Source organism: Parambassis ranga, chromosome 12 (genome assembly GCF_900634625.1).
Source record: "Parambassis ranga chromosome 12, fParRan2.1, whole genome shotgun sequence".
Classification (NCBI taxonomy): Eukaryota; Metazoa; Chordata; class Actinopteri; family Ambassidae; genus Parambassis; species Parambassis ranga.
Window position 1 is genome coordinate 7,634,426 of NC_041032.1, and position 21,862 is coordinate 7,656,287.

Below are 21,862 nucleotides of genomic sequence, written 5' to 3' on the forward strand. Positions count from 1 at the left end.
AGCTCCTTTATCTGGACATTTGCTGGTCCTCTTTAATACTTCAACATGCTTTGTCATGCTTGCCTTGTCCGTCTCTTCCTCTGCCCTTCTTTCTCTGTCACTTCTCATTCTTCTTCCCTGTTTCTTTCTTCCCTCTTCCTCCTCATTGCCGAAGGGACTGGATGCTTCTAGTCCAGTCCAAACCTGGGCTGTATGTGCACTTGACACTCGCGCTGCATGCACATATTTATACCCCGACCTTTCTTCCTGCCATGGGAGACCCTGCCTGTTTGAGTTATTTCAGAGCTCATGGTTAAACAAGACAGCCCGAGGATCTCCTCCGTCTCTCTGTTTTCTTTTATGTCAGTGCTCCTTGGTGAGCTTTTGAGGGATTGAGGGAAGCAAAGGAAGAAGGTGTCTGTGGTGCTGTTTATTTTTTTACACGCATTAAAAGGCATTTGACACAACAGATCAAACACATTCAAATGTCTTTTAGTTGTAAAAAGAGGTGAAACTAACTAAAAGATGCACATAATATTGTAATGCTGGATGTTCCCGAGACTCATTTTATATCTGTGTGTTTGTTACAGACTGAATGTGATCTGGAAAAAGGTTTGGAGATGAGGAAGTGGGTCCTGTCTGGGATCTTGGCCACAGAGGAAACATACCTCAGTCACCTGGAGGCACTGCTGCTGGTGAGAACACATACAGACACGCTGCATAAAGTATGCCCATATTATCAAGTATTATTGTGTTTTCCCCTTCCCTTTTCTAGGTATCGGCGTGATGCACAGTGCAGCATGCTAACCTTATTTTACAGTCATGCTTTTTACTCAGAAAGGGATGACAATCAAAGTCATAAAAAGTAGTCAAACGTGTCTGCTCTGTTTGTCATGTCAGCCAATGAAGCCTCTGAAGGCTGCCGCCACGACGTCACAGCCCGTGCTCACAGTGGCCCAGATAGAAACCATCTTCTTCAAAGTGCCTGAGCTCTACGAGATCCACAAAGAGTTCTATGATGGACTTCTGCCTCGTGTGCAGCAGTGGAGCCACCACCAGCGAGTCGGAGACCTCTTCCAGAAACTAGTGAGTCTGGGATATATTTTTTCTTTTGCACAAGTCCACCTTCAGAGTAATAGCTATAGGTATTATGTACCAATGACAGTAGACCCAGGGAACACAAGGAATATTCTTTTCTGACCAGTGGACATGGTCTCAAACAACAAATGCTGTTATTTCTTCAATTAGGAGGCTTTCAAAAGCACAGTTGATAAACCCATAAAAAGTAGATTATATTTTTGTACTGATGCTCTTCTTTATCTTTTCTAAATTGGACAAATTGAATCTGAATTCTTCCTGTTTCCGCCTAAGCAGACACTCACTCTCTGTCTGTCCTCCAGTGTTTCCTGCCAAAGATGTCTGGGCCAAGCGTACACTCACTTTGTCTGTTTAATCATTTTCACAGTGGGTCAATTAACCTACAATGAATCATTTGTTAATTCTCTCAAAAATGCTGCTCCTCTCCCACTGGTGTGTTCTTCACCCCCTCTTTCCCCCTCAAACTCACTGATGCACACACACACACACAGAGGTGCCGGCGTGCTCCACAATGCCGTCTTTCTGCCTCAGGCAGCTGAGGCCATCACAGCACTGTGTGCTTTGTGTCTCGAAGACACTGCTATAAATAGGAGCCTCTCTCACTCGTTCTTTTGCTCTCCCACACACACACACACACACACTTATCTCTAGGTCTCCTCTTGGGGCCCTGCTAAAAAATTGGGATTTAATTTGTATCTTTAACTGTTAAAGAGTCAGTGAAAATCCTGCATCTGTAAAATGTTCATCACTTCATCATCCTCACTTCAAAACCCCATGTCCCATAATTTAGACTGGTGGTGTAGCATTGTAAAAAAAATAATGGTACACCAGTAGAATAATGACTTCTCCACTGCTCCTGTAAATTTTGTAGGACAAGGTTGTATAAAGGTGACCTCTGGAGAAACAAGAACTGAACCTGATCTGAACCTAGACTGGACAGAGCAGTGAATATTTACATCTACATTCACCTGTCTTCTTTGTCTGGCTCAACCATTACATCAGCCAAACCTATTTTTTTGTTTCTCACTCTCTCTGTATTTACATTTTATGTTCTATCATCCTCAACAATCTGCCTACACTGGCCATCTTTGTCAGTCTCCCTGGCTAACGTGTACACACACATGTTTATACTGTACATACACACACACACGTTTCTACCTCCCTCCCACCAGACAGTCAGGAGAAGAAGGCGCTGAGCTCACAAAAAGAAAAAAAAAAGAGGAAAAAAATGCTACATGACAGCCGTTCAGTAAGGAGGAGTGAGGCAGTGCGGGAGAGATTAGATGGGAGTAGGGGAGGTGATACAGACAGGGACTGCGGGTAGAGACGATAGGAGTCGACTAGGCAAGTAGATTTAGGCTGCTGCAACTCTGATAGAGCTGTCTCACCATGACTGTGAAATCTGCGAGGCTTAGGAATCATAAAACATCAGAACAAGGAAGGAGAGAGACAGTGAGAAAAGAGGAAGAAGCAAAGCATCAGTGACAGGTTAAGAGCATGAGTGTCAGAAAGAAGTGTTTGAAGGCTGAAAATAGGGCAAAATCACACTCATGTTTCTGCTCCCTTTAAAACACTTACTTCATAGCAGCAAAGTGAAGACAGACAGGATAACTGATAGACTGGATGTTACAAAGATGGGAGAAAAAAAAGGGCCTCACACTCTCTGTTTTAGCTGTAAATAAAACACTTTTGGGAAAAAAAAAACAATTTTTTTTTCATATCAAGATCTCATCGAAGGCAAACACTGCTTTTCCCTCTTTGTAAGAAAATATCCGAGTCTTGCTGGGACGCCTTCCAACCCTAAATCCAGCCTTCTCATATAAAGGCCGTAGTCTGTCATGAGGCTGTTTTCTTAATGTTGTTTTCCGCTCTGGATTACACACACATACTCTCACAGAGGACAAATCCTGAACTGAGAAATCCAAACACCCAAGCACTTTCTTTCACCACCCAAAGCCATTTTCTGCTGTGATATTGTTGCTGCGTCCGTTCGCTCTGTAAGCCTTCATGCTGCTGTGTGGATGCGACTGGCACAGACTTGCGGGCACAGTCAAACTGTCACGCTCTGAATGGCCCCCGCTGTGGTGCAGATTGTGTGGCCCAGGGCGGGACACAGGATTGCAGGATATTGAAAACTACTTTACTTCTTACCTTCCTCCTCCTTTGCTTCTTTCTGTGGTCTTTTAAAGATCATTTTTTTGCAGTTTGGCTGCCTGATATCAGAATTTCATCTGAGAACAGATGCTTGTTATAAGAAGCCACAAATTTCAGTCTTTGTGTTTCTTCTGTTTTCTCAGACAGACATGACGCACATCCTCAAAGCTGACGACTGCTCACAAAGGCAGATCTGTCACACATCAACACATTGCAACTGCCAGTGATAATAAAATAACTGCAAACAATGTTTAGAAAACTTGTGACTATACATTCCTGCCAGAATCAATTCCCACACACCCTGTGACAGCATAGATCACAGAGTCATGTCAGGGAGGTCAGGGTCATATCTAAAAATAGGATGAAGGAGCTCAGATTAAGACCGTAGTAGTTTCAGGCTTACAGATGTGTTGCAGTTAAAAATCAGATATGAAAACTAGACATTCTAACAAAATTAGTATCCACCCCTGAGTGCCATTTTGTGGTTTTAGCCATGTTTTTGCTTAAAAGCACATACAATACAACACAGCAGCAACAGGCAGAACAATATGGGATCACAATGGATAGTTCCTGTGACAGTCTAACTCTGTTTGAGGCTGTAGTAGCTTCTTCTTTACAACATTTTTTGTTACAAGCATAACTTGTAAAGTAATATTCAAGCTGTAATAAACCTGAATTATCCTTCAATCCCTGGACTCCGGACAAAAGGACGTCTTTCCAGTTCAGTGAAGCTCATATGTGGCTGAAGGGTTTGAAATACATGCTATGGGTAATAAGAGCGTTAATACCAATAATTCATGTTCAGTGCACACAGGTAGGAGATGCTTAGGCATATAGTATTACAGTGTGTGTGTGTGTGTGTATGTTACCATTACATGCAAATCCCATCTCCACTGTGCTCTCTCCTCCTCTGGCTTTTGTTCAGGAGAATTGATTGTCCTTTTGTTCGCCGGTGAGATGGATCGCAGCGCTGGCTGGCAGTATTCGGTAGAGTTTTATTCAGGCATCCAGCTTCCTGAATGTGCTTTCATAGCCTCTGTTACACTAATCATTAATTACTCGCCCCTGCAGAGTGCAGGTCTCGCTGGTTGCCAAGGCAACGAGCTCCGAGGACCACCGTGGTTACGTGCTTGTTGTTGTGATCATCTTTTCCATGTTGTTGGTTGTGTGTTTGGACTGTTGTGTACAGTCTCGCAGACACTTCTGACTGGACTAAATCTGCTGCCTCAAATATGACATTTCAAAATCAATTATGCATATTGCTATTACAGTTAGGTACTGATCAGAGTGCACCTTGTCTTCATATATAGATTTGTGATGTCCAATCTTTTGGACATCTTCAGTTTTGAATGTATCTCTTGAGTGTACTTAGCGTTGGACAGGTTGAATGTCATTGCATTAAAAACTTCTTCTGTCTAATCTGTTAAAATGTGAAGTTTACATCCATCTCCTGTTTCTTTCTTTCTTGCTCTCCATCAGGCCAGCCAGCTTGGAGTTTACCGGGCATTTGTGGACAACTATGAGCTGGCTGTGGAGACGGCGGAGAAGTGCTGCCAGGCTAACACACAGTTTGCAGAAATCTCTGAGGTAAGAATAAAACGTTTGTACATAGTCCTATGTATATGTACCAAATTTGGCCCATTCATGTCAATTACAATTTTGAGGTCAAAGGTAAAATGCAAATTTTGGGTGCAACTCATCAATTGATGACCTCTTGACTTTTGCCAGCATGTAATAACTGATTAGGTGCTCACTAAACTAATCACTGATAGTGTATTTCACTGTGAACATTACAAAGCGGTGCAGTGTCCCTGCTACTTTTACATAAACAGCTAAACTTCTGCTGTGCTGCAACTGGACAGTTTGTGAGAAGAATGACAGGATGAAAAACAAGATACAGAACAGGGTGGTGTATTATGTGTTATTATTATTATGTGTAATTATGTGTTTATGGAAAAGAACAGTTTGGGAGAGGTGTCGTTGAGTCAGAAAGAGTCAATTTTCTGCTGAACAATTTTGTCCCTAATGTCCTGTACTCGCAAAACACACTTCCATTATTCACCCACACAGCTTTTATAATTCCCCTGCATTTAATGTTGTGCTGAATATTTTCTATACAAATGCACCCAGAGGCAATTTGGTGTGTACGTCCATGCGTGCGTGATTATTGTTTGCCTGATATACATTTAAATGGAGAGTGCAGAGGGGGTGGTAGGTGGTGTTTTCTGCAGGTTTTTCTCAGGCAGACCTCATAAAACATAAAGCATTTATTTACCCTAAACTGCAGGTTTGCCACTCAGAACATTTTCATTTCTTGTTAAAAGAAATGTAGTGAGTGAACTGTATGTACTGTATGTTACAATATAGCTAATACTCGCCTTTGGTATTTGGTATTTTAGGGTAAAGCCATACGATAGTCAGCTGTTTTTTCCCTTGGTGGTGGTTTCGGATCCATCATCAGTCTCTGTCTTGTGTTTTACGAGCTCTACCAGTGAGAGTTGCGGTTGATATCTACATGCAGGAGAGGGAATTCAGCATGGAGGGTTGTTAATGGTCTAAGTAATGATGCATGACTCTGAGCCATCTGAGCAAGATGGTTAGGGGAAAAAGCTGCTGAGGATGGCATAATTAATTTGGAAGTGGATGACCTCAGAGCCGAAGCAAAGATATAAACATCACTGTGTTTCTATGTTTGTAATGGATTTTTTAAGGAACTTGTTTTTTTACTTCCTTGTTTGCACCTGTGATTTGTATCCAAACAGAACTTGAAGGTGAGGAGCCCTAAGGACTGCAAGGAGACAGCGAAGAACTCTCTGGAGGGTCAGTCGTCTTATGATGGTTTTTTTCTTCAGACGGTTAAATTATATCATTATTGAAGGGATTTACATACTGCATGTAATATTAATTCATCCGCATCTTATTTCATTCACAGCTCTGCTGTATAAACCAGTGGACAGAGTGACGCGCAGCACATTGGTGCTTCATGTAAGTAAACATCTTATCTTATCATTAGTATTATTTTTCAGCACAGCAGCACACATTCACACATCCCATGAGATCATAAAAAGGTCACATACACTATAAAGTGTAAATGATTGTATGCATGACCTTTTAATATTCCAATAGTATGTATGCATGCTTCTGTATTCATAATTACCTGGATATGTGTGCTTTTTAAACTCAATATTTCTTCATCTTCCACTAGGACTTGCTCAAACACACACCCCCGAGCCATCTGGACCACCCGCTCCTGCAGGACGCCCTGCGGATCTCCCAGAACTTTCTGTCAAGCATCAACGAGGAGACGACTTCCCGGCGGCAGTCTGTGACAGTGAAGAAGGGAGAGGTGAGAACTCAGAAGATTTAAAAAACACACTGGAAAAGCCTTTCCTCACACAGCATGTGCCTTTTTGTGTATTATTTTGCATATGTGTAGAATTCAATTAAAGGCTAAGGGCACTGCAAAGTCCTCCTATGCCATTCACTCATTCCATCTCTAAGGTACAGCACTTAACTGTTCTGGATGATATCATGACCCCACCCTCTCAAATAACCTTCGGGTGTTGTGCACAGGGGCCACCAATCTGCAGCCTAAAGCAGAGCCCATGTCCTTATATGGTCATACTGGGATTGCCTATAGTTGAGAGTGATCCTGTGTTTGCTCTGCACCTCCACACAAAACCCACCCCCCACTGTCTCAGTCCTCCCGGGAGACGACTTGATGCACATGAATGGATCCCTCCTGATTGATAGCTTGCGTGACACTGCCGTACATAAAGCCTTGTAATGAGCCACCAGTCTGCTCTGACTGGCAGATTCTCAGTTAATTATTCATAAATGGAGGGTGGGAGGGAGCCAGTCCAACATGCTCCTCCTCCTGCTCACAGGGGGGTCATTACCGCACCCTTTCCACACACACGCACACACACAAATACACGCTTTCCGTTCCATCCTCATTCTCCTGCTCTTGTTTGCCTTTGAACACACAGTCACACACACCTCCTATACTATCCCCACAGGCCTCAGTTTCCATCTCAGTCTGTCCAGACCTCCACACCAGTCATCAAATATTTATCATGGATACATGAAAGCATCACATGGAAATCAATGAGGCTCATTATATTGTACCTCACCACAGATGGCGTATATACAGTACTAGACCTGAGTTTTTTTTCACCAACACATAAGACACGTCTATGATCAGAACAGATGTCATATCCTGTAGAAGTTGATGCTTGCATCCAGGATGATGGGGCTTTAAAGAAGAGTGTCTCAGAAAAGTAAATTACTTCTAGTAGACTACATACATACACTTTCTGTGGTATTGGTGAGTGTTGGATAATTATTTGGCTGCAGACAGGGCTCCTAGCAGCTGTTCAAACAGTCAGTAGACAATGACTATAAGTCAGGACACAGTACATGCACAAAGGTCCTCTTATTTGTATTTCATATCCACGATCTGTTCTTTTCTAGTAGTAGAATCTGTTGAATTGCAGGATTCAGCAGTGCGCTGTTTTATGTTCTTGAGCTGTCTTTTTTCACAGAAATAGAAGTATGCTTTTAATGTAGTAATGATGAGAAGGAGCAAAAGCAGCACAATCAAAAAAGGAAAGAGGTCACAGTCCTCATTTAGCACCTGACCTGAAATATGAAAAAGTCAGCGTTGAGTTTTCATAGTTGCACTGTCATTGTGAGTTAAACTGTGGTTTGGTCAGTGGAGGCATGCAGAAGTAGAGCGGCACAGGTGGCCCCCAGAGGTCCCGCCCTCATGAGGGGAGGTGACAAACACAAACTGCTTAATTAAAATGCAAATGATGGCGCTCATGTCCTCGCTCCGCTTTGTTTGCATTTGGGAAGGATCTGCTTCTCCTAAGCTAGTTGGAATGTACACACTCATCTACATCCTTATCAACAGACAAACATGTTCACAATATGCACACTAGTGCAGAGGCTCATATTCCAAATATAAACATGGCTCCTTTGTAAACTGGAGCCATTACTTGCACTTTCAGCAGGGCTCTTCCAGGACTTGGTCAATATTTAATCTGCGTTCTGTGCTGTTGGCGTGCTTGCCCTCATGTCGCTCTCCTTCAGCACTGGTGATGCTGATGTGCCGGTCAGCTATTATGAGAAACAGAGAAAGCCATATTTCTCCTGCTGGTTGCTCGATGTTATGAAAATGTCATTTGATGCGCTGAGACAGCTGGTTTGTTAAGTATTTCTTTTCCCCCAGTAGCAGAGAGAAGCACAACATATGCACATTTTTAAATTCATCAGATTTAGAAAAGAGCCTCAACTGGAATTTACCTCTTCATTCTGTGTTAAACTATTATTTTCTGTAGCTTTTTTTTAATCCACCCCCGCTTTTATTATATATCTTAATTATGAGATCAGTAAAGAAGAAAAATTCCATGGCATTATGAGAGATGTAGTTTTATTGATCATCTCAAGATTTGCTGGCATCTTGTTGTGAACAGTCCATATTTTCATATCTTACTACTTTCAGGCTCTTTCAGCGACAGGGGAGACTAAGTCCCTCCAGCCTAGCCTAGCTATACTTATACCTGTAGACCCCTAAAAGACATGCATCCTTATGAGGGTGTGAGAGCAGACCACATCTTTACATTCGTCTGTTTAAGCATGCTGCTAGCCAAGCAACTCCATGCCAACTCACCCATCACGTAATCAGACTGATGACCGATGTGATTTTAATAAGCATGTGAATATCCACATTAAACTTGAGCATCCCTTTAGTGTACTGACCAGTTTGAGTAATATACTAAAACTGAATGCAGCAATGTGACTGATGTCTCATTGAAGCTGCTGTACAGGAAACATCCTAAATATAGACTGACATGACAGCATGTAGACTGACATGGGTTAAGGCAAGATGGAGCTTTGTTTCATAGAATAGTTAGAAAATATCCTCAGGGGGCTTATATTACACGTGAAGTGACTGTGCAGATGAGCCATTCCTACATCCCAACATCTAAGTCGCTACACCCAAAGATGAAGACTGAGAAATATGCATGTACAGCGGCGACTTACCAGAGGCTTAAAATAGTCTAGCTTACAACAAAAACATGAAAACAGGAAAGTGCATTTGAAGACAGAGATTGGAATATGTTTTGTGTGTGGATTGACAGATGTAGGTTGCCGCTGGAGACAACTGACAGAAAGCAGGTTATCTGGAAGTTATCTGTCACAGGCCGTCATCTTCACAGTCTTCATTGTGCAGCTAGTAATAAATAATTACAGCCACCAGCAGGAATTAGGTTCCTATTAGATGCTTATTTCAAAGATCAGAGCATAATCTGCTGTGGGTTCTCTACTGTGCAGTAGTGTAGTGCTGCTCGGCATCGATTTACAATTAAAAAAAAACCACTATGACGTCTCTCTGTCATCCTCTATCATTTGTAGACATACACACTGACCGACAGCACGTGTCCAGTTAGGTTATAGGAACATAAACTAGTCTTTTATTGTGTCAGATTCACTTCTGTGTTTTCTGACAGTAACAGTGTGGGGAGAGGAGGAGTGCGATGGCGAGTTTTGTAACTTTGCTGCACAGGAAGTTGTAGGAAGTTTGGAGGCGGGCTGGTGGTCTGGCCCCTGGATCAACATGGAAGTGAGTAGGAAGGAGGTCAGAGGTCATACACAAAGCCATGACGACCTGTAGAGAAAGTCCCTAATGTCTGATGATGGCACATTAGTTGATACAATTACTTACAATTATTAAGTTAAGACTTTCAGAATAAACACAGATTGTGATGTGTATAGTCAATTCCGTTGTATTGTCTCATACTTAGGGTAAACCTCTGCTGTCTGTTTATTAAGGCCCATGCCACGAGTAAAACCACCATTATGACCATTTTAAAGTGAGTCATTTGTAAGTGAGCTGTGGTTTGACATAGTTTGCTCTCTGTTTTGTTTCATTCTTCATTTGTCTCCCTGTCTAGAAAAAGACATTACTGCCCCCTTTTGGCAAAGGGCAGTAATACACATCTCATTATGTAGTCTGACATCAGTGAAAAGTCCAGAGCCCCAAATGTCACTCTTCCTTTCTCTACCTCATTCATTCCTCTGTAACCAAACTGTTGACTGAATGCAAATCACTCAGTTTTCAGTACGTGTTTTCCTAATGTGTACTCTATATGAGGTTTTATATATAGGGACTCGGTATACATTTCAGTTCTACTCCTTATCTCTTCCACTCCTTCTACACTGGTTAAGCGAAGTAGGAACATGTGAGGAAAGGAGGAGGGAAACAAGCTGCAACACAAAGGCTCTGTAGTACAGCCAGAAAATGTGCCAAATGTGTAGAAATGCATTGGTTGCTGATGTTATATGCTGCCACAGTGTATCTATATATATATGAATTTATTAGATTTTTGTGTTTTTACTTTTTTACTGACTCTAAGTGGACATTTCATCAAGCTGAATGTTGATCCATTTTTATTATTAGTGACAACATTTTCTTGCCGACATAAAAGGCTTTGTGTTCCTGACCCACCGTTGTTGTCTTGTGTTGCCATAGAACCGGCAGCTGCTGAAGGACAGTTTCATGGTGGAGCTGGTGGAGGGAGCCAGGAAGCTGCGACATGTCTTCCTCTTTACAGATCTGCTGCTCTGCGCCAAGCTGAAGAAACAGATCGGAGGGTAAAAAAATAGTCTGTTTTTATACAGCGACGTCACTAAAATACAGACAGACATTTTACTATCCAACCAGACAGGCTTGTTTGTGGTCACATATCAGTATGTTTGTTCTGCCGATACAAAGCACAACCTTTGCTAAAAATATGTTTACACCAGTTCATCATCAGAGTTGACATCTACAGGAGAATGATACAGTAATAAACACTGTTAGCCTGCATATCTCTGTCAGCCACAAATTGTCATTGTTTTTATGCTGTCTATTTTTCTTTCCTTTCTTCTGTCTCCTTTCCTCCTCGACACATCTGCATCATTTATCTTTATCATTTCCCCTCCTCCTACATGTCTGTCTTTCATTATTCCCACATCTCCCCTAATTTTTCCATCTTTCTCCTGCGGCCTGCAGTAAAAACCAACAGTACGACAGTAAGTGGTACATCCCACTCACAGAGCTGACCTTCCAAGGACCCGAGGAGACGGAGCCGCTTACCATCCCCCAAGTCCCAGACGAGGAGCTGGATGCCATGAAGGTCAAGATCTCACACCTCCGTAGTGAGATTCAAAGAGAAAAGGTGATCACAGATATTCATAGAACTATCATAGTGATGATCTAATTGGAAACTCAACAGCAGCCATTTGCTTTATGTCACTATTCTTTGATTTCAGAGAGCCAACAAGGGTTCAAAAGTCATCGACCGTCTCAGGAAGAAGCTGTCTGAGCAGGAGTCTCTGCTCCTCCTAATGTCCCCAAACATGCCCCTCAGACTCTACAACAAGAACGGCAAGGTGATGATGTTCTCCACCTTAAACTTCCTCTGTTTCATCTCTGCTCCATCATCCCTTTCCTCCCACTGCTCCCTGCTGTAAGCTCTGCTTTTCCATATTTAATCTGTTCTTCTCATTTTATTGCTTTTTTTCTCAGAACTGTAGTTCATTCCCAGCACAACTTCCCCTCCCTGATCTTCCTCCAGATTAATTCTCCTTCATCTCTCCTCTTTCTTGTATCAATGTGAGGGATTTGCTCTCTGATCTGGTACATTTGTTAAAGCTGGCCAAACAACTGCAGGGCTGAAGATTTTAAAGTTTTATTGTGTAGATTTGCACGCATTAACACTGTTTGTGTGTTTCAGAGTTACAGTTTCCTGATTTCGTCTGACTATGAGCGGGCAGAGTGGAGGGAGATACTCAAAGAACAGCAGAAAAAATGTAAGTCATGTCTGGTATTGCACCTGGAAAACATCTTGTCCTCCTAAATCATTTTTTTCTAAATCAAAATTTTTTTCCCCCCTAAGGTCTGAAAACCACCTCTCTGACTTCCATGGAGCTGCAAACGTTGACCAGCTCTTGTGTCAAACTACAAACTGTCCACCACATTCCACTTTCTATCAATAAAGATGGTAAGGGGGTTCTTTGTGTATTATAGTAATAGTTGTATCTTAAATAATAGTCACAAAAATGTTGTATTATTACAGCATGTCCTCTTAATTTCATGCCTTGTCTGTGTCTTACAAATTATAAATTGCCCTCAGAATCTGTATGTTAATGTTATATATTGTGGGTAAAATATGGATGAAATGTCAACATGGGTTAAAGCCACATGTTTTGCCGTTTTATCTCTTCCTTCCATATCTGATTCTGCTCCAAAACAAACAGAGATCTGCGTGCTTTTCTAATCCTCCTCACTGTCTTTTTTTTCTCTCTCTCTTTCTGCTCGCTGACTGTTTTTCCAGAGGATGAATCCCCCGGTCTCTACGGGTTCCTGAATGTAATCGTCCACTCTGCCTCCGGCCTCAAACAGAGCTTGAGTGAGTCACAGAAAATGCAGTAATCTCAGCTTTAATGTGACCACAGAACAGTGGAAACTGTCCTTTTTGGCGTAACATTTAAATTCTTGTGTTTGAGGAAATTTGATTTGTTTTTTATGGATAATATCAGACATGTAGTCTTTTGCTAATGTATTACATTCACTAGGATAACTTCTCTTCCATATGATATAATGTAATATGCTGATTTCCCCCTGTCAGATCTCTACTGCACATTGGAGGTTGACTCCTTTGGCTTCTTTTCAAATAAAGCCAAAACGAGAGTGTATCGATACACCACTGAGCCCAAATGGAACGAGGTAAAAATCACAGACAGTAAATGGACAAAAGTATGTGTGGATGGCAGGATACCAGATGTTTTTGCTAGCCTCCATTTTTCTTGTTTACTGTTCAGCACAGGCACGTTCTTTAATATTAAACTGGAAAGAAAGTTGAAACAGGAAGTAGACAAACACACAAACCAAATTATATGCACATAAGATGCAGTAATTAGTCAAGTTGGAACTGTTAGTCTGGAAACAGGAATTGTCCATTGGTTTAGTAGAAAAATGTTGGAGTATATACGTGACATGGACAATCAATCACTGATGCAAGCAATCGTCAGCTGCAGATCTGCACATGGTGTCCATTTACTTTTGGTCACATAGTGAATCACCAACTAAGGCTCGAGATGATTGCCACATTGACAAACCATAGTTGTATCTTTATTTACCTTAAGCTCAGGAGGACATGCATGTACACACAGAGTTTATGCTGCCTATAATGTATCTGACATCTGGTCTTTTAATCAGTTAGCTATCCATCTTTGAGTACTGACAACACGTCTATGAAAAACCTACACAGAGCATCTGCAGCCCCAGCAAACACACGGTGTAGGCATGCAAGCAGGCACACACACACACACACACACACACACACACACACACATATGCACACAGCTGGATGAAGGAAGTAGAGGGTCACACTAAGAGGTTGGGTTCATCTGTGGTAGTGTATTTTCCACAGTGGACCCATAGACTCTTTGAGGATTTTGCTCAGCTAAGTGGAAATAATAGTAACTAATGAGGAGCTGCTGGTGATGACTCACATCTGTCCAAAAAGCTAAGTGAACCAACTCAGTGTGGGCCTCGAAACAATGTGCAAACCATATGCAGAGTGCTCCTTTACATAGCAGCAGTGGAAGTAAAGGGGATGTATATTGTTCTGAGGGTATCATCTCTGTTTTTCTTTAAGCAACATAATATCTTTACAACTACATTTTTTTTCTTCTCCCCTCCTCTCAAAGGAGTTTGAGATTGAGCTGGAGGGCTCTCAGACCCTGAGGCTGCTCTGCTATGAGAAGTGCTACAACAAGACCAGGCAGAACAAAGAGGATGGAGAGAGCACAGACCGCATCATGGGAAAAGGACAGATCCCGGTATGGCATGACGTCACCCACCATGACTCATTACTGATAGGCAGTTATGTCACTATCACTTCCACAAAGCATGAAATCCATATTATAGCTCATCAAATGACTGTATAATGGATGGGTTAGCACTGAGAGTCATAAATAACAAGAAGTGTCAGTCTGCACAGCGTTTTGACACAGAGCTGTAATTTTCGTGCCACTGACCTGCCATGGTGCTGCCAAGTCCAGCTGGTAAAAACATTCACCACAATGCTGCACAGGTGCAAGTGACATCAGTGCTGTGAAGTGCTTTGTCTATAAAAATACCAAAATCCTGACACTGCCCTGACCAATCCTGCTGTATGACTGACTGACCGTAAGGATGATAGGTGGTGATAAGGTTGCCAAGACAACCTAGGTCTGTAGGATAGGGCCAAGTGTCACTCAGGAGAGAAAGAGAGAGGCTCCTGCATTACTCTGCTCCTGTGTGAGTGCGCACATGTGATTGGTTAATGCTGTTTGCCTGTTTTATTGTACAAAAAATACACAAATCTGCTTTTAATGATTCAAAACCAATACATAATCACAGAATCTGAATTTTATATTAGTGGTAATTAAACATCCTGTAAGTATCCTGGTTTACTCAGTGGCTACCTGCCTCCTCCCTGTCTATTTAAATGATGTAATTTTACAGTCACATACTCCACCTAGTGGTTCTCTCTGGTACTCCTGAGGTATGATCCCTTCTTGACAGATGATGTCATTGAAAAACAAGTCATTGAAAAACAAGCCACCGCCAGAGTGGTGAGAAAGTTGCTCAGCAGTATTTTTCACAAATCCCAGTCAAGAAACTGCCACTCCTGTCTGCAGACTAAGTCACGACGGTTGATTAATCCCACACAATCAGCTGTACGTTTAGACAGTGGGGCTTATACCAAAGCATGATTTCCATATCAAACATTTATTTAGTTTTATCTTATATAGACCTTTTTAATCATTTTTCAATATTTTGAGGTAGCCCTTTCTGCATTAACAGCCTAATGGTTTGCCCTTATGTAGAGGTCAGTATACTCTATATGCCTGCCTTGTGTGCTGTACAGTCTTCCTCTTCAGTCAATATGGTTTGGGCTGCAGATTCTCTGATGTATTGGAAAATTATATGTTGTTAAACAGAACAGGCCTCGCTTCAAGCCGAGGAAGATAACATCATAAACGTTGGCTGAGCTTTTAAAACATTTTCAACAGGAAGCAGGAGAAGCTCTGACAGCTCTGCTGGTTTTTAGTGGAATGTAATTCTTTATGGATAAAGCAAGCGCTCTGAGCAGTGAAAGATTCACTTATGAGAAACATGATCGAGCTTTGCAGGCAGCCAGATGGGGCTTAGGCTTGGTAAACATACAACATACAGGATACTGTGTCTGTGTGTGTTTCATTGTGTCAGTTGTGTGTGTGTTTGTACTCAGCCTTTATTGCCCCAGATGGCATGTGAGTGTATTTGGGTGTGAATTCAGTCTCTCTAAATGAATCATATGTGTTTGTCATGTTGCTAAAAATACAGTGATGGGATGTAAACCTGTCTGCAAACCACGTTTCAAAACATTCTGCTGCAGCCGAGGGAAGCTTTGTGCAGTTGATTCATTTATGTGTTATCTGAGGAGGGCATAATCAGACAACAGTATGAAAGCTCAGTGTTAACAAAGCAAACAAGCATTAAGAATTTATGACGCTGCAGGGGAATGTGAGAAAATAGTGCAATTGTTTCCAAAGACATCAACCAAACATTTTTTAAATGTTCTTAGAACACAGTCTGTACGAATTTAATTGCTTGTACCATCGTTTAAACTTAAATTAAGGGAAAAGCACCACTTCATCATGCTGTAAAAACAATCCTTCCTACACAAGTTTTATCCACTCTACTGTACTTAAAGCTAAAATAGGTAGTAGTAGTAGGTGGTAGGTGGAGTAGAGTCGAACATACAGAGGTTTTGTAAAATGTACATCTGCAAAAACAGCTTGCTAATAATAATCTAAAAAGGTCAGTAGTTTTTATAATTTAACATACTGTGGAATGCACATAAGATGTTAATATACAATGTTTGTGTTTCCTCCACTCAGCTTGACCCTCAGACTCTCCAAGGCAAAGACTGGCAGAGGACAGTTATTCCCATGAACGGGGTGAGTGCATCACATTAACATGTCTCTGCTGTTTCAGAATACTTGAGTTAGGAGTCACTGTTAACTCGAACTAGGTACATCTTAATGTTTAGCAAACAGCACTAAGGGATGCTCTAAACAGGATGCAGTTCAGCTGATTTCTTTGTGTCTACATCTGGTTCAAACATGGCAGGATTTCCTCAAGATCACAGAAAGCTATCACAGAAGGATTCCAGGCTTGTACACTGGCTTCTCACTCCGTAAACCTGTTTTAACTTTAAGCGCTTTTTTCCTGTGTCAGATCGAGGTTAAACTGTCCATGAAGTTTACCAGCAGAGAGTTCAGCCTGAAGAGGATGCCCTCACGGAAACCTATGGGTGTTTTTGGAGTCAAGATCTCCACAGTGACCAAGTGAGTTACTTCTCACCTCCTCTCCTACAGTCTATAATATTTACTTAAATATGTTCATCATAAACACTTTTGTTTATAATTTCTTTGGTCGAATTATGGCAAAGGAAGACAGATTCTTGGGTGGGAAAGAGGCTGCAAGGTAGCCATTGTTGGTAATGAATGACATTAATGACGATGATTAAAGTTAATAAGTGGGTTAACTAAAATTACCAGTACAAATCTATTATTGCTGTAATCAATTCAACCGAAGCACATGTTAAAAAGCCACAGGCAAAGTCCTTCCACTAATCAAAACAATGTGGAACACGATAATTATCCTGGCTCAGTTTGTTCTTTTGTCTCAGTGAGCAAAGCGTTGTTTACAGCATGTTTGTTTGTGTCCTCATCCAGACGAGAACGCTCCAAGGTTCCCTATATTGTCCGGCAGTGCCTAGAGGAGATCGAAAGGAGAGGGATGGAGGAGGTGGGCATCTACCGAGTGTCAGGAGTAGCCACGGACATTCAGGCCCTGAAGACTGCCTTTGATACCAGTGAGTACAGCCTTCATCCATACTGCGCAAGGTTGTGTTGTCTTTAGCAGTTGAGAGGCATGTTGACGTCTAGCCAAGGTGTTTCCCTGTCTTATTCTGTCATCACAGACTGCACCTCTTCATGTTGTTCTCGCTTTTCTCCTTTAGACAACAAAGATGTGTCCGTGATGATGAGTGAGATGGACGTCAACGCCATTGCCGGGACCTTGAAGCTGTATTTCAGAGAGCTGCCAGAGCCACTCTTCACTGACGAGCTCTACCCCAATTTTGCAGGCGGCATCAGTAAGACACTGGGTTTGATGAAGAATTAAGAATTAATTAACTAATAATTATTTTTGATGAAGCAAAATAGAACACAGATCATCCATCTTACAAGTAATGCTTTTTTCTTTTCCCTTCTATGCAGCCCTGTCTGACAGTGTTGCCAAAGAAAGCTGCATGTTAAACTTGCTGCTGTCGCTGCCAGAACCCAACCTGGTCACATTCCTGTTCCTTTTGGATCACTTAAAAAGGTATGAAACTCTTAAAAATGTATGATTAAATGTCCAAAAAAAACACGTCACTTTACCAATACTGTTTTTGTACCGTGATGTCGTCACAGCAGTGGGTGCCATCCAGCTGCAACAAAAATTGCCCAGGTTGTCATGGTGAGAACCTGGGCAATAGGGGGAAGTAACATGTTTGCTGTGATTTTGTCAGTGTGTTTATAAAATCTGAATTTTGCACAGTGCAGTGCATCAGTTTTGACCTCCTTTGCCCTTTAGAATGTAAATACAAAGAGAAGGCAGGCAGGATCTACTCACTATCAGCCCCAGAAATCTTCTACTGCTCTAATTAAGATTATCATCTCTGTTAATCACATATTTGCACACAGAGCACACACATATCAGTGCTCATTAACAACACCTTTATCCATGTTGTTGTCGATCTGTGCCTCTAATGGACTTGGCTCTCTCCAGGGTGGCCGAGAAGGAGTGTGTCAACAAGATGTCTCTCCATAATCTGGCCACAGTGTTCGGGCCGACTTTGCTTAGGCCCGCTGAGAAGGACAGCAAGATCCCTGCTAACCCTACGCAACCCATCAGCATGGGGGACAGCTGGTCCCTGGAAGTTATGGCGCAGGTGAGACACACATATTGTCCTCTCTCTGCTCCCTCTGGGAACTAAATAAAAGATACTAAGTGGGAGTTGATGTTGGTTTTTCAGGTCCAGGTGCTGCTGTATTTCCTTCAGCTGGAGACGATCCCCACACCGGACAGTAAACGGCAGAGCATCCTCTTCTCCACTGAAGTATAGAGCTGACACTTGACTCTGTTCGCCTGAGACTTTATGAAAATGAGACAAACGCTGGCTCAAAGTGAGCCTACTGTACTGACTGTCAGCTGACTTGTCTGTGGCTACGTCTTGCTGTGCTTGAACACAAGAGGGTGCCACTGGGCCTCTGAAGCTCAAAGGATGTGAGGTCCTTGTCATTCATATGTCTCATTACCTGATACATAGTATGATTCCTTGTACCTTAAGTGATTTTTATGGGTACATCCTCCACCTGCATCTCTCCACCTAGCTTTTTGTTGCCTGTGGTTCATAAATCAATAGGGTTGGAATCAGACTGCAAAGAATGACACATACCTTTTTGATTTATAGAACTGATTTGCCAACAAAATCACAGTTTCTGTTAAATTTGGGCATTGTTTGCTGTTCATGTTTATTTTGGACAATCATTCAGTGTTGACGCTTGCAAAAGGGCGTTTCTCCATCTCAGATGTTGCTACAGTAGGAAAGCTGTGTCTTACATAATCTCAGTGCATTCTTTCAGACAAGAGGAGACGTTTGTGCTGTTAGTGGAGCGGCCTCCATACTGGCTTTTGTTTTGTTTTATTTTTCTGCGTCACTAAAGACGCAGGAAGCCGACACCTGTAGGTTAAAGTGTTTACAACGTAAACAAACCCGGTTGGAGTCAAACAGATTGGAAAAAAGAAATGAAGGAAGGAACACAAGGTTTAGTTATATAGTCAGACTGTCTGTGGATTTTCCAAACATTAAAGCAAATTTCCTCTGTTTGTGTTGTTTGTGTCTCGAGGTAGTCTACAGCTTAAATACCCAGGAAGCAATATATTTTCTAACATAGGATTTGTCTGTGTTTCTTATTGTAACATAGATCTTGCCAAATTAATATGTTTGTTTGTTTGTTTGTAGGACAAAAAGGAAGGAGTTGTATTTACAGACACATTTCATGTACATAATCTTAAAGTTGTATTTTTCTTTTATGTTAACAGTATAATCATTGTTGCTGTAATTTATTTTTTTTCTGTGTGGGGAGGGGGGGGGGCTCTGGGAGAAAATGTTTTTCTATGTGAACTTTTATTTTCTGAAAGTGGTAGGTTTTAGCCTTGACTTCAAGTCTTGCAGTAAATAAGCAAGATTTAGCCTTGTTCTAATAGAAACTACTCTACTGCTGTTCTGTCCAGCCTATTGACAACTCGTTCAGTTATGACTATGAACACACACAATAGTAGTTACAAACTGTATGCTGCTGTGGAAAAGGCACAAGCTCTTTAAAACTGCTGCTCAGCAGAACGTCTCCCATCCGGAGACCGTCGCCTGTCTAGTGTACACATTTATGCAATGTCATAATAATACAGCACACACATACATACAAACATACACATGATATGACATTGTCATTTTGTTTTTTATCATTTCATGTGTGGCTGCAAAAGTGCACTCATGTAAGAACTACTGTTTTACAATTCAAGTGACCTGAGCACTTAGCATTTTTGTCCAATGTCCAGCATATCTGTTGGCTTTAATGAAGGATTATTGGTTTGCTTCACTTATACGGCACAATGTCACAATAAGAGTTTGTCAACAATTTATTGGCCAGATTAGAGAAGTTGGTTTGTTAATTCTGAAATGACATATGTCTTCATTTAACATGCAGGCATGTTTTTTTTTCGTTTGTGTCCTGTTATTTTGGTCTTCTTTACAAATGTGTCATCATACTCTTTGACTGTTTGATCTGATTCCCATTTATATTCATAGACATCAAACTAAAACCAGTGAAGGACCTAACCCTAAAGGGTTCTTGCATGACCACATATGAGATACTAGCACAGGAAGGCATACAGAAAGTAGTGTTTGTTTTTTAATACATATCAACCCCCTTAATGTTGAATTACATTCACTTTGTCCATTTTTTTAGTGGCCTATAATCAGCTTAGATTAAAGCTAAAAGACCGCAGCCTTATATGGGATACTGTCACACTTTTATTCTGAAAGTCCTCATGCACGGTCATTTTATGTAATTCCAACTAATTTTGGCCTTCTGTAGCATGCTTACATACTTATTTTTACAACCCTATATTGTGAAAATGGTTGGGATGCTGTACAAAAAAACAAATTTAAATCCTACACATAATTAAAAATAGTGTAGCATTTAAAATATTGAAACACATACGTTTCATAATTTTTTAAAAAGCATATGCTTATTTGTAATTTGATGCCAGTAATATGGTTATAAATTTGGACAGGGACCTCAACATTGGTAACATTGGTCAGACTTATAATAAAACAGTGAAAAAAACTGTTTCTCATTATAAATCAATGTAATTTGCAGTCTACTGTTTCAGTTCAAAATAGGTTTAATTCATTTTCAAATGATGTTTTTATTTTCATTTTGCACAGCATCCCAATCTGGTGGTTGTACAACAACACTCACTGATATAGCAAGTCCCCATTGCCTGCTCGACCCTCTCGTGCCTGGACTCTTTTTGTTTTGCGCCTGTGCTCCTCAGTGAAAACGGTCATTCCCCCGTTGCCTTTGATGAGGACAGCCATACATCTTTCATCACTTTTAGCCTCAGACAGGACCTTAAACTTAAGCACAGTCTTAGCTCATACTATTCCACTTCATGTGACTGTGATGCTGTAAATGAAGTCGGTCTTTTTGGGACAGAACTTCTGTCCCACATCCTTTTTTTTAAGCTCTTAAAGTTTCATCTCCTATAAATGCATTTTATTTTGTATTTATTTCCTACCTGTTTAGCCTAAGGCAATTTGCTGGATCTATTTATTTACTAAAGTTAAACTAATGTTAGAGTATGCTTTTTATATGGTGTGCTTTTTTTTGTCTTGCTATCTTGATAAGGTTTCTCCCCAGAATCACAACCACTGTGTAGAACTGCAAACAAATGAACCCCAAAGTCAGCTCATCTTTAGTTCTTTGTGTACAACAGACTGGCCACTGTGATTGTTTCATGATCAGACCTAGATAACTGAATAGTTAGGTGCAGGTTCTTTGTCCATTTGAGTCTGTGAGTTTGCACAACTTAAACGTCTCCCTCTCCACAGAGTTGTAAAATATGTATTATACTAGAGAATACATAATTTGGTTTTCCTTTAATTTATTGACGTACGAACGTTAAGGATTGAGCTGGTGCACCTCTAGTCGCTTCTGGACTGTCAGTATGTGGTAGAGGAGAAAAGAGTCTTGTATTACTCTGCATTGTTTTGGTCTGTTGATTGTCACTGTAACTGCATGTAACCTCCACAATACAGTCCTCTACATAACCTCAGTCCCAGACAGGAAGGTTTCAGTTTTCTGTGTCGTAGCCTGAAGAATATAATGCTCTATATGAACGTTACAAATCTTTTGCATTTCTTGTTCACAA

At 41.2% G+C, this 21,862-nt stretch overlaps 1 protein-coding gene across 1 annotated transcript in view; it reads left to right on the top strand.

The window, feature by feature from the left end:
* LOC114443940 (breakpoint cluster region protein-like) overlaps positions 1-19,413 on the top strand; it is a 55,028-nt gene extending 35,615 nt beyond the window's left edge. The window contains exons 3-23 of the mRNA XM_028418324.1: positions 570-674; positions 880-1,065; positions 4,711-4,818; positions 5,994-6,051; positions 6,164-6,216; positions 6,437-6,577; positions 10,769-10,890; positions 11,291-11,456; positions 11,551-11,670; positions 12,015-12,090; positions 12,177-12,281; positions 12,615-12,689; positions 12,909-13,006; positions 13,993-14,124; positions 16,213-16,272; positions 16,553-16,662; positions 17,053-17,192; positions 17,340-17,474; positions 17,599-17,704; positions 18,152-18,314; positions 18,399-19,413. Of these exons, the coding sequence (XP_028274125.1) occupies positions 570-674; positions 880-1,065; positions 4,711-4,818; positions 5,994-6,051; positions 6,164-6,216; positions 6,437-6,577; positions 10,769-10,890; positions 11,291-11,456; positions 11,551-11,670; positions 12,015-12,090; positions 12,177-12,281; positions 12,615-12,689; positions 12,909-13,006; positions 13,993-14,124; positions 16,213-16,272; positions 16,553-16,662; positions 17,053-17,192; positions 17,340-17,474; positions 17,599-17,704; positions 18,152-18,314; positions 18,399-18,488 (2,349 nt within the window). The 3' untranslated portion in view covers positions 18,489-19,413. The remainder of the gene's footprint in view (positions 1-569; positions 675-879; positions 1,066-4,710; positions 4,819-5,993; positions 6,052-6,163; positions 6,217-6,436; positions 6,578-10,768; positions 10,891-11,290; positions 11,457-11,550; positions 11,671-12,014; positions 12,091-12,176; positions 12,282-12,614; positions 12,690-12,908; positions 13,007-13,992; positions 14,125-16,212; positions 16,273-16,552; positions 16,663-17,052; positions 17,193-17,339; positions 17,475-17,598; positions 17,705-18,151; positions 18,315-18,398) is intronic.
* Positions 19,414-21,862: the final 2,449 nt, after the last annotated feature.